Source organism: Gekko japonicus, unplaced genomic scaffold (genome assembly GCF_001447785.1).
Source record: "Gekko japonicus isolate JY-2015 unplaced genomic scaffold, Gekko_japonicus_V1.1 scaffold99, whole genome shotgun sequence".
NCBI classification, from domain to species: domain Eukaryota; kingdom Metazoa; phylum Chordata; class Lepidosauria; order Squamata; family Gekkonidae; genus Gekko; species Gekko japonicus.
Window position 1 is genome coordinate 1,002,133 of NW_015165833.1, and position 27,995 is coordinate 1,030,127.

A 27,995-nucleotide genomic window follows, 5' to 3' on the forward strand; every position below is an offset into this window, starting at 1 on the left:
GGCAAAAGCCAATCAAGTCACATATGCAAATGACCTCTGTGTTCCGAGGCAAAGGCCAATAACCTCTGTGTTCTGACTGGCTATGGGGGGGGGGGAGGAACAGCAAACTGTTTAGAATGTTGGAGGTGAGACTCAAGCAATGCAGCCAGTGGATAGGGACAGATTCTGAGTGACACAGCAGGGCACCAACCAATTCCAGAGCGTGTGGAATGTTCTAGAGAAGTGCCACCACCATTCGGCTTTTATATATAAGGGAGATAACCAGAGATGCAAACCTAACATGGCATCTGAGCCTTTCAGCATCCCTCAAAGGTAGGCCAATATTTGTACTCTCTTATTGCATTTGAGAGGCTGACTCACCTAAGGACGTTCGCAGCACAATCCAAGGCAGTGTCTAAGCCTGCGGATTTCCAGGCCCTGAACAGGCAACATTTGGCTGGCAGTGGGCTTCCTGATTCACAGCTCTGTTTCTCAGTCACCTGGCTACACTTGCTCCATCTCACATCGTGAATATGTAGTGGAGAAGAACAGTTTCCTGGTCAACTTGTCATGGTGGTGGAAAGTGCTGTCAAGTCACAGCTGACTTATGGCAACCTCATAGGGTTTTCAAGTCAAGAGATGTTCAGAGGTGGTTTACCATTGCCTGCCTCTGCTTCATGACCCTGGTATTCCTTTGATGTATCCCATCCAGACACTAGCCAGGGCTGACCCTGCTTAGCTTCCAAGATCAGGCTAGCATACTAGGTAATAATTCTAGAGGGCTTGATTATGTCTGTCTTCTGCTGCAAAGAACAAGTGGGTGTCCTGCGGTGTTGCATGTCATTTTATTTATGAGTGTGAAAAATAAACAGCTAGCAAGCTCAAGGTACCATGAAAAGCAGGAAATACAGAATGAAATGTGATTATGTAAAATTCAAATCTAATCATGAAAAATGCACAGACCATTCACTAGTTATGCTGTGCTAGTTAAAGCTTGTAATGGGTGAGGAGTCACAGGTTTTGCGTATAAATAGTCAGCACTTGGGTGTAATATGCCATCAAGTAGCTTCGGATTTATGGTGGCCCTATGAATTAATGACCTCCAAAATGTCCTGTAGCCAAACAGCCTTGCTCGGGCCTTGCAACCTGAGGGCCCTTGTGGCTTCCTTGATTGGGTCCATCCATCTCATGTTGGGTCCTCTTCTTTCCCTCAGCTTTCCCTAGCCTTACTGTCATTTCCTGTGATCCTTGTCTTCTCAGGAGGGGACCAAATGCTTGTAGCGAGTCAGAAATCCAGAGTTTGTGTTCAAAGCATGTGTGTGGGGATGGGAGGTGTAGGTTGTGTAAAACAGTGAATTCCAGTTCAACCATTTCACACTCGGATCTCCCTTTGAAGGTCTTCTGTTGAAGAATTGGGAAGAATGACATATTCTCTCCGTGGTTTCTAAATACTGCAGGTTTTTTAAATGACAGTTTTATGTCCATTTATTCGTTCTCGTAGGGACTGACTCTATTTCCTAAGTACATCCCTGACCTGGATGGCGCAGGCTAGTCTGATCCTATGAAATTTTGGGAGCTAAGCAGGGTTGGCCCTGGTTAGTACTCGGATGGTAGACAACCAAGGAAGTCGAGGGTTGCTATGCCAAGACAGGCAATGGCAAACTACTCCTGTTTGTCTCTGGCCTTGAAAACCTGTTGGGTCACCATAAGTCAGCTGTGATTTGATGGCACTTTCCACCAAAAGGAACAGAAGGGCATTCTTGAGATACAGCTGTATATATTACTGCATTGGAGGATGAGTCCAAGATGACACAACTGATGTTATTGGGACCTGTAGACATGTGGCCCGAATGCCTAAGGGGACAAAGTTTGTTGCGGACTTTGATTGCCAGATCTATGTCTTTGTTAAGCAGCCCGTTTTTGTTTGTAAGAAGCTGATTTAGGTTAAGGTATATCTGTGGAGGAGGGCTGGTTTCCGTACACCCTGAGGTGGGGCTCACAGCTTCTATCAGGGCTACTGTTGCTGACACCCCCCCTTCCCCGCTCACTCACTTGCTAGTTCTGTGCTGCCCATGCTGCCAGCTACATGCACAGCCAGTGCCACAGGAGAAAGATCTGTGGGCAGCTGTGAGCATGGCTGGTGGGATAGCTCACAAGTAGGTAGGGAAGAACACACAGACTAATGGGAGGCATTCAAGTGGGTGGGAAGGAAGGAGGGCCCAAGCAGGGAGCCTGATGGTGGATAGAGGAATTGGGGAAGGGGGTCCTGTGAACTCTCTGCCTGCCCCCCCCCCAAAAAAAACCCCTTGGAACCAATGCTCCCTCTAAGCCGTGGAGTCTTGTGAGCAAAAGGTCAGCTTTGTGAGCTACTGGCATTAAAGTTGTGAGCGAGCGAGTTGGCCGCTTGCATCAATTAGTTTGCTCTGGAGCCATCTTTCCTGAGCGAAGACAAAAATGTGTGAGCCGGGGGCTAAAAAACTGTGAGCTAGCTCACACTAACTCAGCTTAGAGGGAACATTGCTTGGAACTAGCCCTGCTGTGGAACTACAGTTCTCGAACTTGTGATGCTTGAGGAACTTTTGCTGCATCAACTTTTCTGCCAAGGAACTCCTCCACAATTGCCACTGAACTTCTTGTGTACTGCAGAGGATTCCGGGGTGCGTTTTAGGCCTGTGTTCAATCCACATACTAGTGAGACTTCACATTACCCATGCAAACTGAGAGTGTACCTGAACCCCACCCTCTTTGGGTATGCATTGCAGGGAGAGGCCAGCTGCCTTTCAAGGAAGCGACTCTCCCTTTACTGATCCAACTCTTGGACAACTGTTCTCAGTTTATCACACAGAAACTGGTTTGTGTGGGTTGATTCCTGGTGGTCAGTTGCCAAATCTCCTCTTGGCCCTTCTCCTCCTCATTAATTATCTGCTACCTGCCTTGTGGAACTGGTGGCTCAGCTGAAGTCCAGGGCTTCTGCCATTGAGAGACCCACCTGCTGATTCCTTCCTTGCAAAGGATGTCAAAGTGACCCATCCGCAGACCTTGGCAGACAGAGAAGCCTGGCTTTGCTTATTGATGCCATTTGGAGTTGGGGACATTTTGAGACAGAAATTGCAGCTGTTGTGGCACTTTATAACTTGGGTCAGTTTGACATGCACTGCCGCAGAGAAGCGCATCAGTATCCAGGTTCTTGTTCCAATTGATGAAGACGACTGCGGTTCCCTTCAGGGAACTGGCAGTGGCGGGGGGAAGCATCTCAATAGGTTTTTTTAAAAAGTGTCGTGGTTTCCATGGTTGCTATTAAAGGCTGCAAATTTGTCATAGGTTTCTTTGTAGACTGTTGTAGAATATGCATTTTGTGGAATTGGTGGTTGCATGTGAACAGCAAGTGCACCCAGGACAAAGGGTCAAGTAGAACGTTACATTCCCAGCAGCTTCTGTTTGTTCTAAAAAAAGAGGGCCCAAAGGGGCTCAGAAAGGCTCAGGGGGGGGGGGGGGAGGAGAGAACAGCTCCTCCCCCCCTCAGCCATTTTCCCACATGAAAAATGTGCTGGAGTGGGGGGCAGTTATTTCCTCAATGTTCCTGTTCCACATGCCCGGGTACCACAGACCCAGCTCTTTAAAAACAACACTGTTTAGGTTGGCCCAAAGAGTGGTGCCAACAAGTGAATTAAAAACAAGGTTGTGTGAACAAACCCTGTGCACTTTCAAAGCAAGCCCCAAGCTTCCCCCTTTACACTGTTCCTTCTTTCAAATATGTGGAGCCTCCTTTTGCCCACTTCTAGAGCAAATGGAGCAAGGGCTTTGCTTTGGGGGCTTTGAAATAAATTTCATCTGTTACCACAACTCTGTGTGTGTGTGTGTGTGTGTGTGTGTGTGTGTGTGTGTGTGTGTGTGTGAGAGAGAGCGAGAGAGAGAGAGAGAGAGAGAGAGAGAGAGAGAGAGAGAGATCTTTTGACATAAAAACTGGAGAGAATTGCCACTGTAAAATATTAACAAGAGGTCCATTTGTCTGCCAGCTTTTGCTTCTTTGATGACCTTGATGCGTCTGTTGTTGAGCGGGATGGGATTTGCTTCTGAGATCTTTCCAGTCTGTGAGTTTCCTTTTATGGTGTTTGCTCCACCCAGAGTCCACTTTCTACCTTCAGAGGAGCATCATCCAAAAGGCCAGGCCAAAGCAGGAGTATGTGCGGTACCCTGCCCTTTCTTCCGGGCTCAGGGCAGCTGACAGCATGTTTTCAGACCCTGTCTGCTCGGTTCATTTCCAACACGGAAGGATAATATCTTCTGGGTATTGCTGTCCAAGTTCATCCTTCACATAAAGGTGTATCTTTAAAAAATAATAAACTGCTCCTCTATAGAAAGGGTAACAATATGGCCTGGCCTGGCTGGGAAGGGTGGTATCCAAGTACAGATCTGGAAAGTTTGTTCTGGGGAGGTCTTGTGACTCAGTGGCAGAGCACCTGCTCAGCACACAGAAGGTCCCAGGTTCAATCCCTGGCATCCCCAGTTAAAAGGAACAGGTAGTAGGTGATGGGAAGACCTCAGATGGAGACCCTAAAGAGCCATGAAGTGGGGATGTAGCTCAGGGTAGAGCATCTGCTTAGCATGCAGAAGGTTCCGGGTTCAATCCTTGGCATCTCCAGTTAAAAGGTCCAGGCAGTAGATTAGGGAGGATCTCTGCCGGAGACCCTGAATAGCTGTGAAGTGGGGCTTTAGCTCAGTGGTAGAGCATGCAGAAGGTCCCATGTTCAATCCCTGGCATCTCCAGTTAAAATGAACAGATCGTAGGTGATGGGGAAGACCTCAGCCTGAGACCCTGAAGAGCCGTGAAGTGGGGCTGTAGCTCAGTGGTAGAGCATCTGCTTGGCATGCAGAATGTCCCAGGTTCAATCCCCGGCATGTCCAGTAAAAGGAACAGGTAGTAAGTGATGAGGAAGACCTCTGCCTGAGACCCTGAAGAGCTGCTGCCGGATTGAGCAGGCAAGGTTAACCTTGATGGACCAATGGTCTGATTCAATAGCAGGAAGCTTCTTGTGTATGTGTTCTTCAGCCCAAGGTCAGTTGGTGGAAACAGAGCTGGGGGTAGACTGGAATTCAGCTGAAGCCTCCAGGGCAGAAAGTAGAAGATCCTTCACTATTGACCAACCAGTTTCAGGAAGCCAGGCCACTAATACCAGGCCTGGCGAGTCTAGGGGTTCCATACAGCCTTCCAGTTGCAATGGCTGATGCTACAACCTTCTGTGCTTGTAAAGGGCTCCAAAAAGCCTGTGCGCACACAGACCAAATAGAGGAACTCACTAGTCTAAGCTCTGGCCATCAACCACAGGGTTCCTGATTCAAGTCCTGGAGTCCCTGACACTATCGGCCATGGTGTCCACCCATGTGCTTCCTGACACCCTCTTCCCCGAAGCAAAAAGCTAATGCTGGATTTCCTCCACCTCATTGGAGCAGGGAGGTTTTTCTGAAAACCCTCATTTTGCATCAGTTGAATGGATATTTCCTGCATCCCACTGCCATCCACTCCTCTTTATGGCTGCGGTCACACGGAGCAGTAGCCATGCTACTGCGACGGAAGATAGGCAGATTTTCCGGGCGCGATCTCACCGCCACATCTGGGAAGCGTAGAGCTCCCATGGCGAACCTGAGGCTTCCCTCCGAAGATGCACAGTTAAAAACTAGTACCTCGGAGGTACTAGTTTCCGGAAACCGCGGGGCAAGGGTGGGCATCTGATCGCGTTTCCAGTGGCATCCGGCACCCGCCCATGCCCCATTGCGAAAGTCTCCAGGGATGCGCACAAGCACCCAACGGGGCATGCGCATACTTAAGGTTAAAAAAACAACAACACAACCCCGTTTGCCATGCCGCGCTGCTTCTTTGGCACGTCGTGTGATCCGCACCTCCCCCCTAACCACGGGACCTTGACGGGACCGCGAGGGGACGCCTGATCGCGCAGTCGCGTGTTATTTCGCTGCGGGGCAAACAGCCACGCCTCCCCCCCATGATATCTGGCCCGTGTGACTGGGGCCTGTGAAATGCTGCTCCTAGGGGACAGGGGGCCCTGAGGAATGACATGGGGGGGGGGGAATCAGTGGAAGCTGCCAATTTAGTCTGGATTCAACCCAGCTGTTAAAGTTGTAAGCCAACTTGAGAGTGCCATTGGCAGAGAGTTGAAAAAAACATCAAGTTTTCAGTATGAATGAATGAAGGAACAAATGAGTGAAGAAAAAAAAAAATGAATAAGTATCTACATCAAAAGTGTTAAGTGGAAAGCCATATAGAAACACAGCTTGAAATGAGGAGGAGAGACCCTTGAGTCTAATTCTTTGCACAAAGGCAAGTCTGTCCTCAGCCCTAGAGATCTGCATCACCTTTTACAAGCAAAGAGTTGCTTTCAAAAAGGTCATTCAGGCTGTTGAGCCCACCTTCCTCCCAGTTACCGCCCAGTCTGACCAGGGAAGAACCTTACTGTTTCTCTTTAAGATACCAATTACCTCCATGCAGATGCAATAGTTTTTGGTGAGGCATGGATAATTCTTGTAGCAGTCTTTCCAGAGCATGGAAGCTAAGCAGGGCAGAGGAAGGCAATGGCAAACCATCTTTGCACATCTTTTGCCTTAAAAACCCCATGGTGTAGAACTTCATGGGATCACCATCACTTGGTTGTGACTCAGCAACACACTTTACCTTTTTTAGATGAATCTTGACCAAACTGATTGTGGGGAGGTAGAGTAGCAGTAAAACATGATGCCCACTTAGGCGGTAGATAATGAGGGCACTCGTGGTGGCCGAGTGAAACAGGTGTAGTACTGTATAAGCAAAGTTCTCCTACACAAGAGGACTCAGTGGGTCAGGTCCATCCATCTCCCACTCTCCTGCCCTTCTTATAGTCACATGATAGAGCTCTCTTGGAATACTGTACACCTCCTGGCCTTTGTTTCTGGTTTCAGGTTCACTTCCCGTCAATGCTGGCATTTTGTATTGAGCCATGAGGCAAACTCAGAGATAGGTTTCCTGATGCCTTGGGGATAGACCCATCCCTCCTTTAATTTATAGCCCAAGCACATTTTATTCCATTTTATTAAAACAGGGGGGAAAGCCGACAATTATTTTCATAATTAACTGGCTCCCCTAAATTAACGTCAATTACACTGTGTAATCATGATTAAGATTATGCATTAATCAACGGCACCAAGTTAGTGATTAGGCTTTTTAATGACTGCAAAGAACTTGCACAGAGGTGTGTGTATGTGTGTGTATGCACGCACACACACAGCTGTCATGCAGGAGACTAAGTGACACTGCTGTGGCGACAACTGTAGTATTTGCTTGGGAGTGCCATTGGGCCTTCCTAGGCCTTTTGACAGACCACCAGCACAAAAATAACTGCAGGCAGTACTCCCTCTTATACCAGCACAATGGGACTGTAGCAGTAGAATGTGCAAAGGGTACACAGATTCTCTCCAAATGCAGAACTGGAAGCTCTGAAGATTTCCTGTTTATTATGCCAGAATGCTTGTATTCTCACACACAGTGGATAATGCACTTTCAATCCACTTTCTATGGACTTTAGCTATGGTTTACAAGTGGATTGTGCCATTTCGCACTGTAAAATCGAGTTGCAAAGTGCATTGAAAGTGGATTGTAAGTGCATTATTCGGTATGTGTGAAAGCGCCCACGCATGTGGTCTATAATTGTGTTGTGCTGTGCTTGTTCCAAATCAGTGATTGGGACTGGGGCATGACTGCCATGGGGTGATGCATGTTGATATGTCTTGGCACTGGCTCACACTCCTAGATCACATAGGGAAGATTGCTGTGAAGCACACATCCCAGCCCCCAGTGGAGTACATACAATCCAACTGATCTTTGCAGAACTTGTTTTTTAATTCAATGCTTGAATTGCTCTACTCTAAGAATGTGGGGCGAGGACAGCATATAACAACACAAGAGAATAAGAAGTCCCAATAAAAGCCAGAAGGCTATGTTAGTAAAGTGGATTAGATCACTCTGGACCCGATTAACAATGGAATTAAGGGACCCAGGCACTTCCCCTCTCCTGTGGGTGGAAAAGCAATATCATAGGGTGGGGGGTGACATCGAGCTGGAAAATGGGGGAGAATAGATTCAGCAGAGTTATTAAAATGTGAAATTCACTGCCAGAGGATGTAGTGATGGCCACAGGAATAAACAGCTTTAAAGGGGAATTAGATAGATTTGTGGAGGATAAGTCTATCAATGGCTACTAGCCATGGTGATTGAGGGGAACCTCCATGTCCAGAGGACATGGAGGAATCCCAGAGCTGGGAGGCATCCTCAGCTTCTATGCCCCATTGCTGGCCCTCCAGAGGAACTTGTTGGCCACTGTGTGAGACAGGATGCTGGCCTAGATGGACTACTGGTCTGATCCAGCAGGGCTGTTCTTATGTTCCTCACTTGTCCTTTCTTCACCATATTCTCTCTGCCTACTTTTGGTTTTAAAATGTGGCAAAAAAGAATTGTAGGCGTTTGTGTATCACCCCAGCTTGTCCTTAGGAGCCAGGCAGGGAAAACCAGCTATGGTGCTCATGGAAGATGGGAAGGCTTGGATCTGGCGCATGCATTCTTGCATGCCACCTTGCAGCTGAACGTGTGAGCAGACTGAACTCAAAAGCAAGGCCTCCGTGATTCTGTCGAAGCCCTGACCACGTTCTGGAATAGGGAAATGGCCTGGGTTGTTGACACAGTTTCCCCAAGCACCCTCTTCCCCCCATATAGAGCTAAGACTCCCTGGTTCACAGGGGAACAGATGGCAATGAAATGGGAGGGAACAAGGCTGACCACACAGCATAGAGCCCATATTGGAACCTATTCTATAGTGGTGGTGAGAAAGCAATATTTCTCTGTCACCATTATGTCTGTGTGCAATTGTCCAGCAGAGCTGTTCTGAGTGGTTCAGGGGCTCTTACATCATAGCCCCAGGGAATTGGACTCTGACCACATGACGGCTCGCTGTGATCAATTTGCTACTTTGCAGACATAATTGCCCAGATCCGCTCTCAGCTACCTTTGCTATCATTGACCGTGGTATCCTACTGGGCTGCCTCTTGGCACTGGGACTAAGAGGCACTATGTTATGATGACACAAGTCCTGTCTAGGAGACTGGTCCCAGAAGGTGGTGCTGGGAGATTCCTGCTCTGCCCTGTGGCAGTTGGCCTGTGGGGTTCTATAGGGTTTGATCCCCCATGCTATTTAATATCTACATGAAGCCATCGAGAGAGGTCATCAAGAGTTTTGTCACCAATATCTAGATGATACTAAGTTCTGCCTTCCCCCCCTGCCTAATTCTGAGGAAACTGTTGATGTTCTAAACCAGTGCTTGGCATTGGTAACAGGCCCGTAGCTACAGTGGGGCATCTTGGGGCCTGGCCCCCTGACTTACTTCTAAGCCCCCCCCCACTTCCCATCCAGGCCAGGCCTCCCAACTTCCATTTTTTTATTTTATTTGTGGCACTTCCTTTGGGGGGGGGGTGCCCCCGACTTATTTAAAGGTCCCTCAAATTAAAAGGCCTTGGCTATGGGCCTGGTTGGTAATGGGTTGGATGAGGGTGAACAAGCTAAAACTTAACCTGAGAAGACAGAGGTGCTCTGGGTTAGTAGAAAGGCAAACGAGGAACTTCAGATCTCCCCTGTCTTGGATGGAGTTACACTTCCCTTGAAGAGTCAGGCTCGCAGCTTGGGAGTGCTACTCAACACAGCAGTCCCTTTAGAAAACCAGGTGGCTGCAGTGATTTGGAGTACTTTTGCCCAGCTTTGGCTGGTGCCCCAGCTTCGCCTATTCCTAGCTCTGTTGGATCTTGCCACAGTGACCCATGCCTTAGTTACATCTAGACTAGACTATTGCAATGTGCTCTACTTGAGGCTACCCTTGAAGAGTGTTCAAAGGCTGCAGCTAGTGCAGAACACTGTTGCTAGACTGCTGGTTGGGATCAATTTCACTGGCTTACAGTCCAGTCCTGAGCCAGTTTTTGATCTTTAAAGCCCTGCATGGTTTGGAACCAGGTTATCTGAATGATCATCATCTCTTCTACATTCCCGCCTGGGAACTAAGATCACAAGGAGAGACCCTTTTGACTGTCCCATTGGCCAAAGAAGCTTGTCTGATGGGTACATAAGGGAGGGCCTTTTCAATGGCAGCCCCACAATTATGGAACGACCTCCCCACAGAGGTGCACCCAGCTTCCTCACTCTCAATCTTTAGGAGGCAGCTAAAGACATTTTTCTCCTGTCAACCTAGCAGTTCGAAAGCAAGAAATTGCAAGTAGATAAATAGGTACCACTTCGGTGGGAAGGTAACAGCATTCCGTGCGCCTCGGCGTTTAGTCATGCCGGCCACATGACCACGGAAACGTCTTCGGACAGCGCTGGCTCTTCGGCTTGGAAACAGATATGAGCACCGCAACCCTAGAGTCGGACTCGACTGGCTTTCGAGCAAGGGAACCTTTACCTTTACCTTTAAATACATTTTTATTCATGACTGCATTTGCTTGAACCTTCTGTCTACTGGAAGTTTTAAAGTATTGATTTTAATTAGTGGTTTTTATGTCTCTTACAGTATTTTATTATTATTTCTATTCTTGAATTCCTATAAGGTGGCTAATACATATTTTTAAAAAATGAATAAGTAAACAGCGTGCAAGGCCGCACCTCATTCACACCCATTGCTCAGTGCTCCAGTCACTGAGTGTTGCACGTGCAGAGCTGCTTGCTTGTCCTTCTGGTTTCCTGGGAGTCTTCCCTTTTTTGTTGTTGTTGTTCAGTCGCACAGTCGAGTCCGACTCTTTGTGACCCCATGGGCCAGATCATGCCAGGCCTTCCGGTCTTCTGCCGTCCTCTGAAGTTTGCTCAACTTCATGTTCGTTGCATCTATGACACTGTCTAACCATCTCATCCTTTGCCGTCCCCGTCTTCTTTGACCTTCAATCTTTCCCAGTATCAGGGTCTTCTCCAGTGAGTGCTCCCTTCTCATTTGGTGGTCAAAGTATTTGAGCTTCAGTTTCATTATCTGGCTTTCCAGGGAACAATCAGAGTTGATGTCTTTTAGGATTGACTGATTTGATCTTCTTGCAGTCCAAGGGACTCTCAAGAGTCTTCTCCAGCACCATAGTTCAAAAGAATCTATTCTTGGGCGCTCGGCCTTCCTTATAGTCCAACTCTCGCAGCCATACATGATTACTGGGAATACCATTGCTTTGACCATGCAGACTTTTGTTGGCAGGGTGATGTCTCTACTTTTTATCATGCTGTTTAGGTTCGCCATCGCTTTCCTCCCAAGGAGCAGGCGTCTTTTAATTTCATGGCTGCTGTCACAGTCTGCGGTGATCTGGGATCCCAGGAACGTGAAGTCTGTCACTATTTCCACGACTTCCCCTTCTATTTGCCAAGGAGTGATGGGGCTGGATGCCATGATCTTAGTTTTTTTGATGTTGAGCTTCAAGCCCACTTTTGCGCCCTCCTCTTTTACCCTGAGCAAGAGGCTCTTAAGGTCCTCTTCACTTTCTGCCATTAGGGTGGTATCGTCTGCATGTCTGAGGTTGTTGATCTTTTCCCCAGCAATCTTAATTCCCGCTTGTGATTCATCTAGGCCAGCATTTCGCACGATGTACTCTGCATATATATTAAATAAGCAAGGTGACAATATACATCCTTGTCGTTCCATATCCGGTTCTAACTGTCGCTTCATGACCCTTATACAGGTTTCTCAAGAGACATGTGAGGTGGTCTGGTACTCCCATCTCTTTAAGGACCTGCCATAGTTTAGCGCAGTCAATGAAGCAGAAGTAGATGTTTTTCTGGTACTCTCTTGCTTTCTCCATAATCCAGCGAATGTTGGCAATTTGATCTCTAGTTCCTCTACCTCTTCAAAACCCAGCTTGTACTTCTGGCAGTTCTCTATCCACGTACTGTTGAAGCCTAGCTTGTAGGATCTTGAGCATGACCTTGCTAGCATGTGATATGAGTGCAATTGTGCGATAGTTTGAACATTCCTTGCCATTGCCCTTCTTTGGGATTGGAATGTATGCTTTCTAAGGCCCATTTAACTTCACATTGCAGGATATCTGGCTCGAGGTCAGTGATTACACCGTCGTGGTTGTCAATGACATTGAGGTCGTTCTTGTATAGTTCTTCTGTGTATTCTTGCCATCTTTTCCTAATCCCTTCTGCTTCTGTTAGGTCCCTACCATTTTTATCCTTTATCATGGCCAACTTTGCATGGAACGCTCCCTTGATTTCTCCAATTTTCTTGAAGAGATCTCTAGTCCTCCCCATTCTATTGTTTTCCTCTATTACTTTGCATTGTTCATTCAGGAAGGCCTCCTTATCTCTCCTTGCTGTTCTCTGGAAGTCTTCCCTTTCTTGGAACAAAACAGTGCTGGAGGTGTCTCGGTCCCTTAGCATCCTGGCTTCTCCATCAACTGATGATTGAGGAGATCCATTGTGTGTGTGTGTGTCTTTGCTGTTCAGAGTTATCTGATAGAAGTGTTTGAATCAATAGGCCAGTCTTACAGGGCTGAGAGTATAGCTTGTGGTGAACTGTAGAGCTGCACTTTGCATTTGCACCATATTCCCTCTCCCTCAGCAGAAGAACTTGTGACTGTCAATCAGGGCCCCTGCAGCCTCACGGTCCTGGCAGGGAGGCTTTGCTTTGCAGCTGGAGCAGAGCTTCTTTCCGCAGCCTCATTTGAAAGGGCTGATCAGCTCCTGCCTGTTGTCTCCTTGTTGCTTACCAGATGCACACCTTTCCCTGAAGACAAGCCTATGATGTCCAAATGGTTGCCTGGAGTGCTAATTTAGTTTGGAACAAGTGCAGTCAGAATCCCCATCCCGGCGAGGTGGCTGGATTCTCTCATCAGCAGGCAGGCTGGAGAACAGAGACTCTTCTCTCGAAAAGGCCCCGACCGAAGAGGCACAAGAGAAAATTTGCTGCTTATTAATCATAACAACAGAATGTTGCCTCTTGTTTTGGTCATAACAGGCAAAGGGCAAGAGCTGCTCCTTGTTGTGAGTCTTTCCAGTTGGTCCTGGAGCCAGAGGGGGAATAGGGAAGGGGGTTCCTTCCCGAGCCCCTGAAAGATCTGCCCACAAGATTCTGGTCCATTTGGCAAGGTCTGCTCCCTGCCCTCTCTTGTTCAGAGCCCGCTGGCATTTCCCATCTTTGCTGCCATCTCGGGCTGCGCTGGGCAGAAGGAGCAGATGGTCTCCCGTCTCTCTGCATTAAGTGTTTTCATTGCTGGAGGATACTTGGCAGCCGCTTGGATCTTTCTCGTGTGGTGCTCCAGTGATAAGGTCCTCGTTGACTGTATTATTCTGAATAATTGATCCCCTCATGGCGGAGTCAGAGTGCTGCCCTGATTGAAAAAAAGGGCCATTGCCTCATAAATGGTTCGTGGGGAATAGGAAGGGAGCAATCTATAGGTCCAAGGCTTGAGGAGGGGGTGAAGCATGTTTGCCAGGAGAGCTAAGTGCATTGGGGACTTGCCACAGAACGCTGCTTCTCAGGTGTGGATTCCAGAGCAGTGCAGCATGGGAAAACAAGCCATTGTGAAGGAAATCTTGGAGACCTTAGCCATAGGGTTGAGGGGGACGTCAGAGTCATTATCTCTGTTGTGGAAATCAAATGAACCTCATGTATGCCATTCATTTTGGGCAATGGGCTTCCTTGTTTTTGTGTGTTCATTCCCACAGAGCTCTGCGGTGAAGTTGTGAAAAACCATAACCAGGAAAAAATCACAGCTCCTGAAAATTTCAAGCCAGGACTAGCAATGATTTGATGTTTGCAAAAAGGGGACTTGCAAATCAGACTTACCTTGTTCTCAGAGCCTATCCCCAGCCACCTGATTTGCTTGCCATTCAAAATGAAGCTCATTTTGAGCCATTTTGTGTATGTGCAGTGGTGGTATTCAGCATGGCAGCTAGTGGAAAAGTTGTGATCGAGGTGTGCTCATGAATTCCCTTGTTTACTGAGATTATGTATGAAATATACTGGGTTCAAGACGCGTATAATGATCCGCTCATAGTTTATTAGTGATTTCAGCAAGTAGAAAGAAGAGTGAGAATCCCTGACCGAAGCCAGGTATTTATGCATGTGAAAGGTTACACCCCAAACACACACACACTCCCACGATAGGCTATTTACACTACATTGTTATTCCATTGGTTTACTCTAGGATCCCTGTCTTCCTACTGGTCCATTCTAGGATCCTAGTCAGCTATTGTTATGGAACCTCAAACTCTGTCTGAATTAAGCATCAGCTGAAGTATGGTCTAGGCTCAATACATTGCAATGTATACTTCAGGATCATCAGCTGGTCATGCATCATTTAAAGGCTGCTGACTTTGTGTGCATGTACCTTTGCAGGAGACAGCCCCTCAGCAGTGTTCCTTGTGCTGCTGCACGCTCAGAAATTGCTGGATCAAACTATAATTTCCTAGGCAGCAGTGCAAGAACAAGCAAACGATAGTCAGTTGACACCAGCACATGAACACACACACAAACACATGAAGTGGCTTTATACTGAATCAGACCATCAGTCCATCCAGGTCTGTACTGCCGACTCAGAGTGGCTCTTCAGGGTCTGAGATGGAGATCTTTCACATCACACATGAGCTGGTGTTTTTAACTGGAGAGGCCAGGGATTGAATCTGAGGCCTTCTGCAAAGCAGATGCTCTACCCCTGAGCCACAGCCCCTCCCCAAACAACCATGCTTGCTTTGGGAGCCAGGCCAGGAGGCAGAATGGGCAGCACTAGGATTCCCAGAGGGCAAGCCAGAACATGGTAGCAAGCTCTCCCTCGCAGCACCCTCCACAATTTGAGGGTGAGGGCATCTTGTCTTGCCACCGCTGTCAAGGTGATGCCCTCTGGCATGAACATCAGGCAGATGGTGAAAGAGCTGGTTTGTTCATTTGTGGAAGATCTACATGTGGAAGTCCAGAGACTGAAAACAACCTTATTCAGAATTGTTTTTAAGAACTTGAAGGCATAAATGTTTAAGGGTAGGACTGCTAACCTCCAGGTTGCGTCTGCGAGCTCACGCCCAGCCCAATTGTTTAGAAAAATTCAGTCTTTAACAGCTCTGCCACAAGTCAGACAAAATAGTAGGGAATTGGATATCGGCTGTGAGGCTTTTTCGCGGACAAAGTCCTGGCGTTCCACCGTGACCTCCCCGCCACACTTGAAACAGTGAGTGAACTTGAGGCCCCTTGCACGTCTCCGGGGGGAATAGACTGTTTTGACCCGCTCAGTCTGGAGGAAGTTGACAGACTGCTCGTAACTGCGCGCCCAACCACATGCCACCTGGATCCGTGCCCTTCCTGGCTCATTAAAGCGGGCCACGAGGGGTTTCGAGGTGCCATAAGGGAGATTATCAACAAGTCCCTCTTGGAGGGATGGTTCCCTGAGGCACTTAAGGAGGTGATGGTCCGCCCTCTCCTGAAAAAAGCAACTTCTGACTGAATTGGCCAACTATTGGCTGGTGTCTAATCTGCCCTATTTGGGCAAATTGATTGAGAGGGCGGTGGCGACACAGCTTTGGAGTTTTCTGGATGATGCTTCTGTCCTTGATCCACTCCAGTCCGGCTTTCGCCCGGGATATGGGATGGAGACGGCGCTGGATGCCCTTACTGACGACCTCCGGAGGCATCTGAATCGAGGCGGTGTGGCGGCACTGTTGTTGTTAGATCTGTCGGTCGCGTTTGACACGGTCGACCACCAGTTGCTGGCCCACCATCTCGCCAACGTGGGGATACAGGGGCTCGCTCTTCAATGGCTTGCCTCTTTTCTCCAAGGTCGGGGACAGAGAGTGGTGATAGGGGAACAGCAGTCCCGGAGGCACCCACTTGAATGTGATGTGCCTCGGGGCAGTGCTTTCCCCGATGTTGTTTAACATCTACATGCGCCCCCTCGCCCAGATTGCCAGGAGTTATGGGCTGGGTTGTCATCAATATGCAGATGACACCCAGCTCTATCTGATGTAGGGTGGCCAGTCGGGCTCCGACCCAGAAGATCTGAACCGGGCTTTACAGGCCATGGCTGGGTGGCTCAGGCTGAACTGGCTGAAACTAAACCCAGCGAAGATGGAGGTCCTGTGCCTGAGTCGACACAGTTTGGGGTTGGGGATCCATCTCCCGACCTTCGATGGGGTGCCGTTGGTGCCAGCGTCAGAGGTTAGGAGTTTGGGAATGCTCCTGGATCCCTCCTTAATAATGGAGGCTCAGGTGGCAGCCCATGCCAGATCTGCATTTCACTATCTTAGGCAGGCTAGGCAGTTGGTTCCCTTCCTCAACCACGGTGACCTGGCTACAGTGATCCATGCGACGGTCACCTCAAGGCTGGACTACTGTAACGCTCTCTACATGGGGCTGCCTTTGTCGCAGATCTGGAAGCTGCAGCTAGTGCAGAATGCGGCGGCCAGGCTGATGATGGGTCTCCCCAAGTGGGAGCACATCCAGCCTGGGCTGAAAGTGCTGCACTGGCTGCCAATAGTGTACTGAATCCGTTTCAAAGTGCTGGTTCTTACCTTTAAAGCCCTTTATGGCCAGGGTCCGACCTACCTGAGGGACCGCCTTTCCCCACATATACCCCCAAGAGCACTTTGGTCGGGGACACAACACTGCCTAGTGATTCTAGGCCCCTGGGAGCCAAAGCTTGCTTCAAGCAGGGCCAGATCCTTCTCAGTGGCAGCCCCCACCTGGTGGAAAGAGCTCCCGGAGGAGATCAGGGCCCTGCGGGACCTTATCCAGTTCCGCAGGGCCTGCAAGACGGAGCTCTTCCGCCAGGCTATTATATAGGGGCCACCACCTCTGCCACCTCTATTACTACCATCATTGGAACAACGGGGTTGGGAGTGGTCCCCGGAAGAACTGCCATAATTCTGCATGGCACTGATACTACTGGACTGGCTTAGACCATCGACAGGACAATTTCACCGTAATGAAATGATCAATACCATCTTCAGAGACCATCTTGTTGTATGGAGCACTTTATTTGTTTTTGTTGTGACTTAATAGCTTTTAATGTTTTATACTGTTTTTATGTATGGGCTTGTGCCACCGTGTAAGCTGCCCTGAGCCCGTTCGCGGGGAGGGCGGGGTAAAAATGCAATAAATAAATAAATAAATAGGTGAAGCCTGGAGATCTCCTGGAATTAGAGTTGATCTGCAGGTGACAGAGATCAATTCCTCTGAAGGAAATGGCAGCTTTGGAGGGTAGACTGTATCACATTATACCTAGTTGAGGTCCCTCCCCTCCTTAAACTCCACCCTCCCCAGGCTCCACCCCTCAAATCTCCAGGAATTCTCTTACTCAGAGCTGGCAGCCCTATAAATCGTGGAAATTTGTTTTTTTGCAATGAAATTAAGGAGAGTTCAGCGGCTTGAAGAAGCAGAACGGGCCAGTCTTCGCCTCTGTGCCTCATATGGCTGTAAGATAAAAGGGAATTACTTCCCCATATCCCTGCTGGAGCTCATTGGGGAAAGAAAGAGTGGAATACAAATGTAATAAATAAAAGATAATGAAGTGCCTGGAGAGCTGTGTTCAGACGCAGCTCCCAACAAGCTCTCCTGACACCGAAAAGGGAGGCCGGCTTTTCCGCTAATGAATCAGGAGATCCATCTGTTACTGCCTGCATCTCCGTATTTCATTCATCCATTAATTATTTTGAGTTGCTTGTTAATCAGACAGCGCCTGGTTTAGGTCTCTCTCCACTGTTCCGTGGGGGAGCGAGGAGTTGGGGGGTGGGGAATAACACACCATTGTTCCTACAATCTCTGAAACAAGGTGAAACAATTACATGATTTCCATCGGGGCTCTGTTGGTGCTACGGTTGGAGAGATTGCCAGTGGGGAACTGGGGACGGAGCCCTGCAGATGTGCAGTCAAGGAAAGCTTTGTGGTGCTATGATGATGGCTTTGCCTTTGGGGAGAGGGAATGGCATTTGCAACTTCTGAACAGCATGATGCAGGCAGGGATCCCAGGGCCTGGATCCTCCAGCAGCTACCATTGTTCTGGGTGGGAAAGCAGCATGGTATAGGCCAGTCTTGTCAGATCTCAGAAAAAGCTAAGCAGGGCTAGAACTTGGATGAGAGATCAACAAAGAAGGCTGTGCAGAAGACAGCAACAGCAAACCACCTCTGCTTCTCATTTGCCTTGAAAGCCCCTTTCTGGGGTTGCCATGAGTCAGTTGTGACTTGACGTATGTACATAGAATGGTTCCTCTAAGGTTGGTTGTCAGGGCACCCCTGCTTGTCTGGTGAATCGAAACATAATGGGCAAAAAAGGAGGTAGTAGGAACTATGAATTACCCAAACAAAAAACACCACAGAATGCTGTGAAAGGGAAAGAAAATCCTTTTCTCCCTGTATGTAATAGGCGTCAGCCTGCCAACTATTAGCTGTGCTGTTGTGATACTATGGAATCTTCTCTAACGTTCTAACTACTGAGAAGGAAATGTTGATTGTGAAAGGTTAACTACTTGTGACAGGTAGGGAAGATGATTTTTGTTGTGTTGGGGAAAACCTAAGAGGGATAAGAGAGGCTTGAGGGGGGAATGGTTGTGGGATGATGAGTTGAGGGCATGGGAGTAATAAGGAATTAAAAGGGAGATGAAGAAAAATGCAGGTCCTTGGAACAGAAGAGGCTGCCTGCAGTTGGTGGGACTGATGTAAAGCCTGAGGAAGGCTGAATGTTACACACATATTTAAAATAGCAAATCATGTCTTTAATTGTGGCTCTGAATTTCTTTTTTGGTATTTTGTTTGTTTGTGTGTGTGCGTGCGCATCTGAGCCTGGAAGTCATGGTGACTTCTTGCTACCCCAGTGGGGCTAGAAATTTTCAAAGTCGTTTCAGATATTACCTGCCTCTGCGTCCTGGCCCTGGTATTCCTTGGAAGTCACCCTTCCAAGTACTTGCCAGGGTTGGCCCTGCTTAGCTTCCGAGATTCGATGAGATTGGGCTTGCCTGGGCTATCCAGGTCAGGGCATGGCTCTGAATTTCTTAATGGTTATCCTACATGTGCCACGCTCTGGCATGGCCTTGCCTCTTCTCATTCCTCACAGAATGTAAAGTCTGTTTTTGGACAGGCCTTGGCTTGAATAATTGACAGCGTCTAGTCATGATACTTACCTCATATTTTCCCTTGCTCCAAGGAGGAAGGGGAGCTGGCCATGTTTTTTCTCCTCTCCTCCATTTAATACTCACAACAACCTTGTGAGGTTAGGCTGAGAGTGTGTGAGTGGCCCAGGATCACCCAGTGAGATTCCATGGCAGTGTGGGGATTTGATCCTGGGTCTTACAGTTTCAGAGCTCTCAAGGGCAGTTCTCGAGAGGACTCTCTCAGCCCCACCTACCACATAGGGTGCCTGTTGTGGGGAGGGGAAAGGGATTGCAGGCAACATGGCATCTCCCAGGGGCAGCGGTTGGCCGGGCCCAGCCTCCGGGTGGTGTCGGGCCGGCGGCTACACTGTATTGAGTGATAATAATGATGTAGTTGCATATGCATGGCACCTGAGCCCATGAACAGGAGACAGGGAGGTGCACCCCTTATTGAAACTTCTCCGTGCTCTACCCAGAGCTTGTAGCCATTTGCTGTTGCAGCCAAAACAAAACTGAGTGTCGTGACACCACAAAGACTAACAGATTTATTGTGGCATCTGCTTCTATGGGCTGGAGCCTATCGTGAATTCAATGTTTTGAATGGGGGAGTTTGTACTGCAATAAATCTGTGTGTCTTCACAACAGTACCATAGCCCTCCGTTTTGATTTGAAAGTGGGCCTTTGTGGGCTACAGTTCCGTTCCATGATGGCCTCTGGCCCATAGTATCAGGTGCTGTAATAAATATTTTAAGATGCCAGTTTTCCTTTGAGCTGTTAATACTTTATGTGGCACCATAGACACCCCAAAGACACATGAGTGTTTGCCACAAGAAACAAGGAGCATGTGAAGGGGAGATACCCCAAACATACTGCAGTCGCACGTCACCAGCATCTCTACAACGTGATCCTGAGTGTTCAGGAATGAGTGTCTGTCTCACTTTGGTTGCGGTCACACGTGCCAGTTGAAGCAGAGGGGAAGTGAGGCTATTCTCTCCAGAGGAATTTGACCCATGGTTGCGAGATCACACAGCCCTTTGTTGCTGCAGACTAACCCCGTCACTGTGTGATCAGAGTCGGGTTTTTGTCCCATGCACATAAACAAGGAATCGCACCTCCGCACCGAGGGCCCCCTATGGGGTATGCGATGATGCACATACTGCGAAGGGGGAGAAAACCAATGGCACAGAGTCGGGGTGGCCTGATCAGACCATTCCAATGGCTCGGAAGCATGCTTACGCTATCAGCCGGGAAAGTCCGTCCGTGGCCCATTGCAACCCATTCACTACCGGATATTCTCCGGTGTCTTTTTACTCTGCTTCTGTGGCGGAGCAGCATGGGTTGCTGATGACTGCAAGATGCTTCCCAGATGTTGCTGTCTGATCATGCCCTTTTGATCTGCCGGGCACTCGTGCCTATGTCAGATCTTCTGGCGCATGTGATTGCAGCCTTTCATGGTTTCTTTGTTTAATGCAGCAAACACCTTTGGTACTATGAGATCTATGAAAGGATGCCCAGCGGTGTGCTATGACGTAGACCTGGTGTTCATATTCCATTATTTTCTTGCAGGAGGAATCTTTGAATATACAGATGGTCCCAATGCCCAAGGAATGAATGCCGCGGAGCAAGCCTTCCGATTCTCTGCCAACATTATCAATAGGAATAGAACTTTGTTACCGAACACAACCTTAACATACGATATTCAGAGGATACATTTTCACGATAGCTTTGAAGCCACTAAAAAAGGTAAGTACTGAGTGCACTTCCTCCATGCCTTTTGGGTTCCATCCAGTGAAGTTCTTCATTTCGTTGACCTGGACAAGGAATTTCTTGGCTTGCCAATATGGTATAAGATTCCATGCCTTCCTGAACTGGGTCTGCTGCATCATGGAAGCCTTGAGGAACATACGAAGTATTGATGTCAGGGGGCGTTCTGTGGGAGTGATGGACCAAGGTCTGAAGATGTCATGGAATCCATATGCCTGCCACTTTGGGGACTGTCATTTCCAGAACTACAGTGACAGCAGGGAAATTATCCTTGAATTACTCCCGTTGGTACCTGTGGAATCCATTAAAACTTCAGACTTGTGTCCCAGAAGATATTGTCTTGATGTGTTTGCGTTACTTTTTCTGAAATCTTAATCTACAGTTATTTAGATGGGAAACAGAAGAGTAGGTGTCCAGAGAAGTCTAAGGCTAATGAAGAATCTTCAGTGTGTTGAGATACAAAGATTTTATTTGTAGTTTGGGTTTTGATTTTTTGAAGGCAAGATTAAACACCGTAACTGTTACCCTCTCTCAGTTAATGCAGTTTAAGGACAATGTAGTTATTTATTTATATCCTGGCTTTTCTCCAAGAATATATGAACAGCTCTTCTTCTGGCTTTTATACTGTGTTTACAGCAGTCTAGATTAGCCAAGAATGGTTGAGCTGGTTGTGAATATTCCAGTTGCTCAAGGAATGGAAATAATCTGAGCCCTCTTCTGTGAGGGAAGGGACAACTTTCAGTTTGGAAGGGATAAAAACACTCTCACAGCCCCTAAATACAAAAGAGTTATTTGAAACAGTCTGAGGACAGGAAAGCCAGCTCTTACCAGAGTGTGGGGGAGCAGTGAGGCAAGCAGACCAGAATCAGGGGGGAGATTCTGGAACCTGAGATAATGGAAGGCAGAAGAAATGGAGTCTTGGGGAAAGGAAGGGTTTGGAAGGGCAGCAGCAGAGATGTCTCCTTTGACAGAAATGCTGGATAGACTCACCAAACAAGCTGGACAGAGAGGTCTGGGGTTGGAGGGAACAAGCAGATGGACGTGAAGATGTGCCAAACCTCAGGCCTAGAAACAGGAGCAGCTTTGTGCTGTTAGCAAGAGGGAAGTGGACAGGCAAGCAGAATGTGGAGACCCTGGACCTTTTAAGTGCTGAATTGTAGAGGAAGGTCCTGCCAGTGACTGTCTACCTCTTTATGAAAAAAGTGGCTACCAGTCTGTTGGATTACTTTGGGTTGGTTGTTGCATTCCCAGGGATCTCACTTGCTTCTCTTCCAGAGTACTAAGAAGTCAAGTGAATTGCAGGAAGGCAGCAGAAATCTCTTAAACTCGAATTTTCTTATGCCTGCACCAGAGTCATGACATGGCACATCTCTACCAGCCATCAACCTTACCAATAGTTAAAATAGTTTTTCTTACTAGAGATTTTTAAAAAACTCTTACATGGTTCTGCTTAGAGATGATGATAAGGGAATGTGACAAGTAAATAAGTCTGGGAGGTGCACACACACACAACCTTTCCCTATGTTTAATTAATATTCCGCTATTAAGGACTTGTGCATTACACAGTAAAGACTGGAAACTTTCCACATAGAAATGCAGCTTTCTTTAATGCCATCTTTATCTCTCTCTCTCTCACACACAACCAGAATAAGTATTTGAGCAGATGGTTTTTAGTAATCACTTAAAGGGATCATCCATATGATTCCTTTGCACAGATGGAGAATATTGAGGTAATCTTTTCAGGGCAACTTAGAAATTGGAGATGAGTAATAGAAGAGTGACTATTCAAGGCCTTGGTTAGCCATACCAGCAATGCAATGTTCAAAATGTTAGTAACCCATTTCCAGTGTCTTTATCACAACATGGACTTCAGTGATCAGTCCATAACTTGAGACCTTGGCTGTTGTACTAGAATTCCAGGTGATGACCAGCTATTAAAAGAATCTTTTCAAAGCCTCCCTAGGGACCATCTCATGTTCTGGGGAAAGATGTTCTCACACCCGTTTCTTTTCCTCCATCACAGAATATACACGATCCATTTCTGGAAAGATCCATCATGGTGCAGTTCCCACATGCCCTTAGTTGTGGTGAATTTTACAAGGAAATCTTGATAGTAGAAATTTCTGTAATTTCCTATTGTTACTAATCTTGAATTTGCTCCTGATTTTCAGCAAAATAATTGCCATGGATCCGTTGACTGGATGGATAGTAATATATGTAGTTTGCTAGTAAAGGGAGGTGAGTTCTAGGTTCTGAGAATGGGGTCTAATACAGAAGCAGAGAGTTCCTGCTTAATTGGGGTTATATACAACTTACTGGGTTGAACTTCACAGGTGAATCCAGTCAATCTGTGGTGGGATAATTAGTTTTTCTTAAAGATTGAGGGTTTTTTCAATATTTATTGCGCCAGAATTTCACCTAAGTTCTACCATCCTTGTGGTATTCTGGAGCTGCCATGTAAATATCACACTTGGCTTCACTTGAAAGATCATGGATCAAAAGAAGAGAGAAGAAGGCTTCTTCCATCAGGTGGCCTGGCCAACTGGTCCCTGGCTCTTCCCCTCTTGGACTTGAGCAGCCAGCCAACCTGCAGAAGGAGGAGAGAGAACAAGGCCCCATCTGCTGAACAGCATTCAACAACAAGTGTACTCTCTTAATTTGTGTTGTGTATGATCTTTGGATGCAAAACACTGAAAGGATGGGGTATAAATGTTAAAAACAATTCAATGTCGCATCACTAGAAAAGCAGGACTGTTACTGTGTGATCAGAAGATAGCTATGTCAGTGTGAATGTGGCCCACTTGCCAATCTGAATCCAAATTCACACCAAGTAGCCTGAGTGAGCCCCTTAGTGATGGGGCTGTGGCTCAGCTGTAGAACATCTGTGTGATATGCAGAAGGTCCCAGGTTCAATCCTTGGCATCTCCCATTAAAAGGATGATGTGAAAGACCTCTACCTGAGACCCTGGAGAGCCACTGTCAGTCTTAACTAGAGAGTACTGACTTTGATGGACCAATAGTCTGGGTCAGTATAATGGCTTCCTGTAATCCTGTATTCCTGTTTCTGATTGTAAGGAAGAAAACATTCCTTCTGTCACCTTTCAGTCTACTACTAAAGGAGCTGTTAGCCTAAACGTTGCAACTGTCCTAAAGAAATACCCCCAATCTGGACAATTCCCCACACAATGGCTTTTGGCAAAGAATCTTGGAATGAATACTGAGAGTCCATATAGAGTGAAGACAGAACAGAATATTGAAAGAGTAACATTCAAAGAGCCCGTCACTCCAGGCATTCAGACATTTTGCATATGGTTCCACTAAAGCCGAAGGTGAACACACATGAAATTGTCTTATACTGTGTAGAACCCTTGGTTCATCAAGGTCCATATCTACTCAGACTGTCGGCAGTTCTCCAGGGTCTCAGGAGGAGGACTTCCACATCATTCTCTACTTGGCCCTTTTAACTGGAGATGCTGGAGATTGAACCTGGGACCTTCTGCTCACAAAGCAGAGGCTCTCCCAACTGAGCAACAGGACAACTGGTAGAGAAAGAGATGGCGATAGCATCTTATCCAAGCAGGTCCAGGCAGAAGTTCAGTTCTCCAGGCAAGACTTCAGGCATCTGGGCAGCAATTAATCCAAAAGTAACCCAAAGGAAGAGATGTGGGGTCATCTGGGGAGCTTCTATACAACAAAGGGAAAAGAAACCAGAATAAATCTTTAGGGTAGATTCTGGCCACAGTTATTACACAGGTCCCCCTCAAAGGTTATTCTTTGTTGTAGGCTTGGAAAAAAGGGAAGACTGATGAAAGAGAAGGCATCCTGGAATACTTACAAATAGCATGAAAGGGGAAGAAGCCCAGTCTGAGAGGGGAAGTGATTGGGGGCAGTCTTGGGCCAATTGGTGATGCGTAGCTTTGTCAGGCTACACATTGTACACATAGTTGTAATGAGATTTCTCTGAGCCAAGGATCTTTCAGTGGGGCATGAGTATATGGAGGACAGTCTTTCACCTAAGACAAATTTCTCTTGTGACTAAAAGCACACAGATTTGTCAGAGAAAGGTCTTGGTCTGAAACAGCTTTATACAATGACCAGGTACTGGGCAAGGTATGGCTTCTTCTGGTGACTACCTTATTCTTGTTAGCATGACTGAGTTAGGTGTTGTCTTGGGCACTCTTAACTTTGTGGTAGAAATGCCCAGAAACCCTGTTCTTGGCTAATGAGGGACACAGAGAGGAGAAAGTCCCAGCCTCAGAATGTGGGTTCCAGCCAGAATGGCAGTGAATTGGCAACTGGAGACCAGAGGAAGTGAGCACTGAACTGTTGTTCTTCAACTTCATGTACAGTGTGCACACATGGATGTGCGTGTGCATGTGCTCTCGTAGAAGGTGGGGCAGGTGTTACTCTAGGGGAAACACATGAAGTTGCCTTATACTGAGTCAGACCATTGGTTTATTAAGGTCAGTCTTGTTTACTTTAGCTGGCAGTGTTTCTCCAGGATGTCAGATCAAGGTGTTTCACATCATCTGTTACCTGATCCTTTTAACTGAAGATGCCAGAGATTGACTCGAGACCTTTTGCATGCAAAGCAGATGCTCTGCTGCTGAGCCGCAACCCCTTTCCCCCTCATTGAGCAAAGAATAGCAATAATCAGTAGCTTAGGTGTGGTGAAGATCTAGCTAACACATGGAAGGGATGCAAAATCTTACTCTTATGCCATTTGATTGCACTGGCCGGCTGTGAGGGCAGACATTTGATAGGTACCAGTGGGGTTTCTAATGCTCTCCCTGTCAGTTGCTTGTTTTCTGCCCAGGTGTTATTGCTGACAGCTTTGCTCCCTTTTTGTTCCAGCCTGCGACCAGCTCGCACTTGGTGTTGTAGCAATATTTGGACCTTCCCAGGGCTCCTGTACCAATGCTGTCCAGTCCATTTGCAATGCACTGGAGGTGCCCCATATACAGCTACGGTGGAAGCATCACCCTTTGGATAACAAGGACACTTTCTATGTTAACCTTTACCCGGACTATGCCTCTCTTAGCCATGCCATTTTGGACCTTGTACAGTACCTGAAGTGGAGGTCAGCGACCGTGGTATATGACGACAGCACAGGTAAGTTGAGCTGGTGAGAAATGTTCATTTAATCTCTAATGGACTAAAAGGAGCCTTGTTGCAGAATAAAAAACCCATGTTCCACATCATAGACTTGAAGAAAAATTGTCAAAGAAAGATCATGAGTACTCTAATGGATAACTTCGATTGGGTCACTGGGTTGGTCTGCAGTAGAAGACCAAGTCTAGTAGCTCCTTAGAGACCAACAAAATTTCCAGGGTAGCCCTGACCTGGATAGCTCAGACAAGTCTGATCTCGGAAACTAAGCAGGGTCGACCCTGGCAAGTGCTTGGATGGAAGACCTCCAAGGAATACCATCGCTAGCAGAAATAGAGGTCCCACCTTTCTGCCATGAATCTTTATAGGAAAGATGGCAAAAAGGAATCAACTAGGGTATCCAAAAGAAACATAGTGAAGCTGTCTAGTCCAGCCCAGTGGCCCAGACCCAGGACCCATCAAGCTTCAAGCATGTGACAGGAAGGCATGTGATGACAGAGTAATCTGAGAGGAAGCCAGGGAGACAGATTTATGACCTCACTGGTGTCAAAGCCATGGGCAAGGGACCAAAAGACCTGGGGAGAGTTAACACCCCCAGATACCAGGAAGTATACTTTGGTGAGGAACAAGTCAAGGATTGGAGCTCTGAAGGAATCCTCCCCACCACTGAAGGACCTAACCCTGCTGTCCTGCTGCTCTTCTGCAAAGAGAGGCAGGAGGCATGGCATGCTTGATGTCCATGCAGCAGGTCCTTCCCCCCAAAATAAAAAAAAAATGGCACTTCTGTAGGGATTCCATGAACCTACTGAAGTTCCAGACCTGGATCCTCTTTTACCTTGGAGTGCCAGGGCTGAAGTGGAGATCTTCACACATCCAAACACCAGTGTTATACCCACTGAGTTCTGGCCCCTAACTAGGTGCTCTTTATGGGAACAGAATAACCAGACTTATACCAGACCATAGAGACAATAGCCACTTTTCCTGGAGTGGTCCATTTTCTCACATTTTGACACGGCTACTTTCTGTGTCCTGTGCCACTTAACCACATCTACAAGTACAAGCCCTCCACCCCTTATGTTGTTGATAGAAAGATCATTTGAAACTGTGGCTTTTTAATTAAGAATCCTCCCCATTCAGGGCTAAGGACTGGACGTCAGAGTATTTGCTTGCTTCTGTTTGTTTGTTTGTTTTATGCAGGGAGTTTTTTGGCTCCTGCAATATTATAATTGCGTGCAGCAGGCTGTGCTTTTCGAGAATGGAATTAATTACTCCTAAGAAGTCGATTTGTCATATATTTCAAATCTGACCTTGAAAAGGTGATTACCATCGTTCTGTGCAAAGGGAGGTTTGCCCTGCCAGATCCGGGGAATTGACACCTGGCTAAGTTGTCGCAAGGCTATCTAAGGCAGGATTTAGAACTAAAAAAAAAGTGGTTGCAATTCAGGCCAGTCGCAGACTTTGTGGCCCCCGCTACGGAACTAGTCAAATTATTGCATCCAGGGGTCATTTTGGGAGGGGGGGGACGCGGGGGGACGCCATCCCCCCGGGTGAGGTGCGGGAGGGCGGGGCCTGGAGCTCCCTGCTGGTGCCCGCTGGAGGTTGCCGCCGGCTGTGGGGAGGACACACTTCCGGTGATGTCAGGGGGTGTGGCATATGCTAATGAGTTATGCTAATGAGTCCCCCTAGCTCTTTTTCTACGAAATGACCCCTGATTGCATCAGCCACAGGAGACCACTAGTGGATGTGGTAAGGCGGCAACATGCATTGCTTAGCACCAGGGGTCATTTCGTAGAAAAAGAGGTGCAGGAGCTAATTAGCATAACTCATTAGTGTAACTTATTTGCATATGCCACAACCCCTGACATCACCGGAAGTGTGTCAGAAGGCAACACCCAACGCTCAGGCTCCACTGGACTGTTTTGGATTGCTAGCTATTGGGGGGGGGGGGCACATGGAGGTCTGTCCTCGCGGAGGAGGGAGAGCTTGTACCTGAATAAAACTTGGTCTTAAAGG

General features: G+C 47.5%; 1 protein-coding gene across 1 annotated transcript in view; it reads left to right on the forward strand.

Annotated features, from left to right (window-relative positions):
* The window catches only part of GRIK3 (glutamate receptor, ionotropic, kainate 3), a 138,679-nt gene that overhangs the window by 5,062 nt on the left and 105,622 nt on the right, over positions 1-27,995 (forward strand). Inside the window, exons 2-3 of the mRNA XM_015410879.1 lie at positions 20,676-20,852; positions 25,728-25,985. Coding sequence (XP_015266365.1) covers positions 20,676-20,852; positions 25,728-25,985 — 435 coding nt within the window. The remainder of the gene's footprint in view (positions 1-20,675; positions 20,853-25,727; positions 25,986-27,995) is intronic.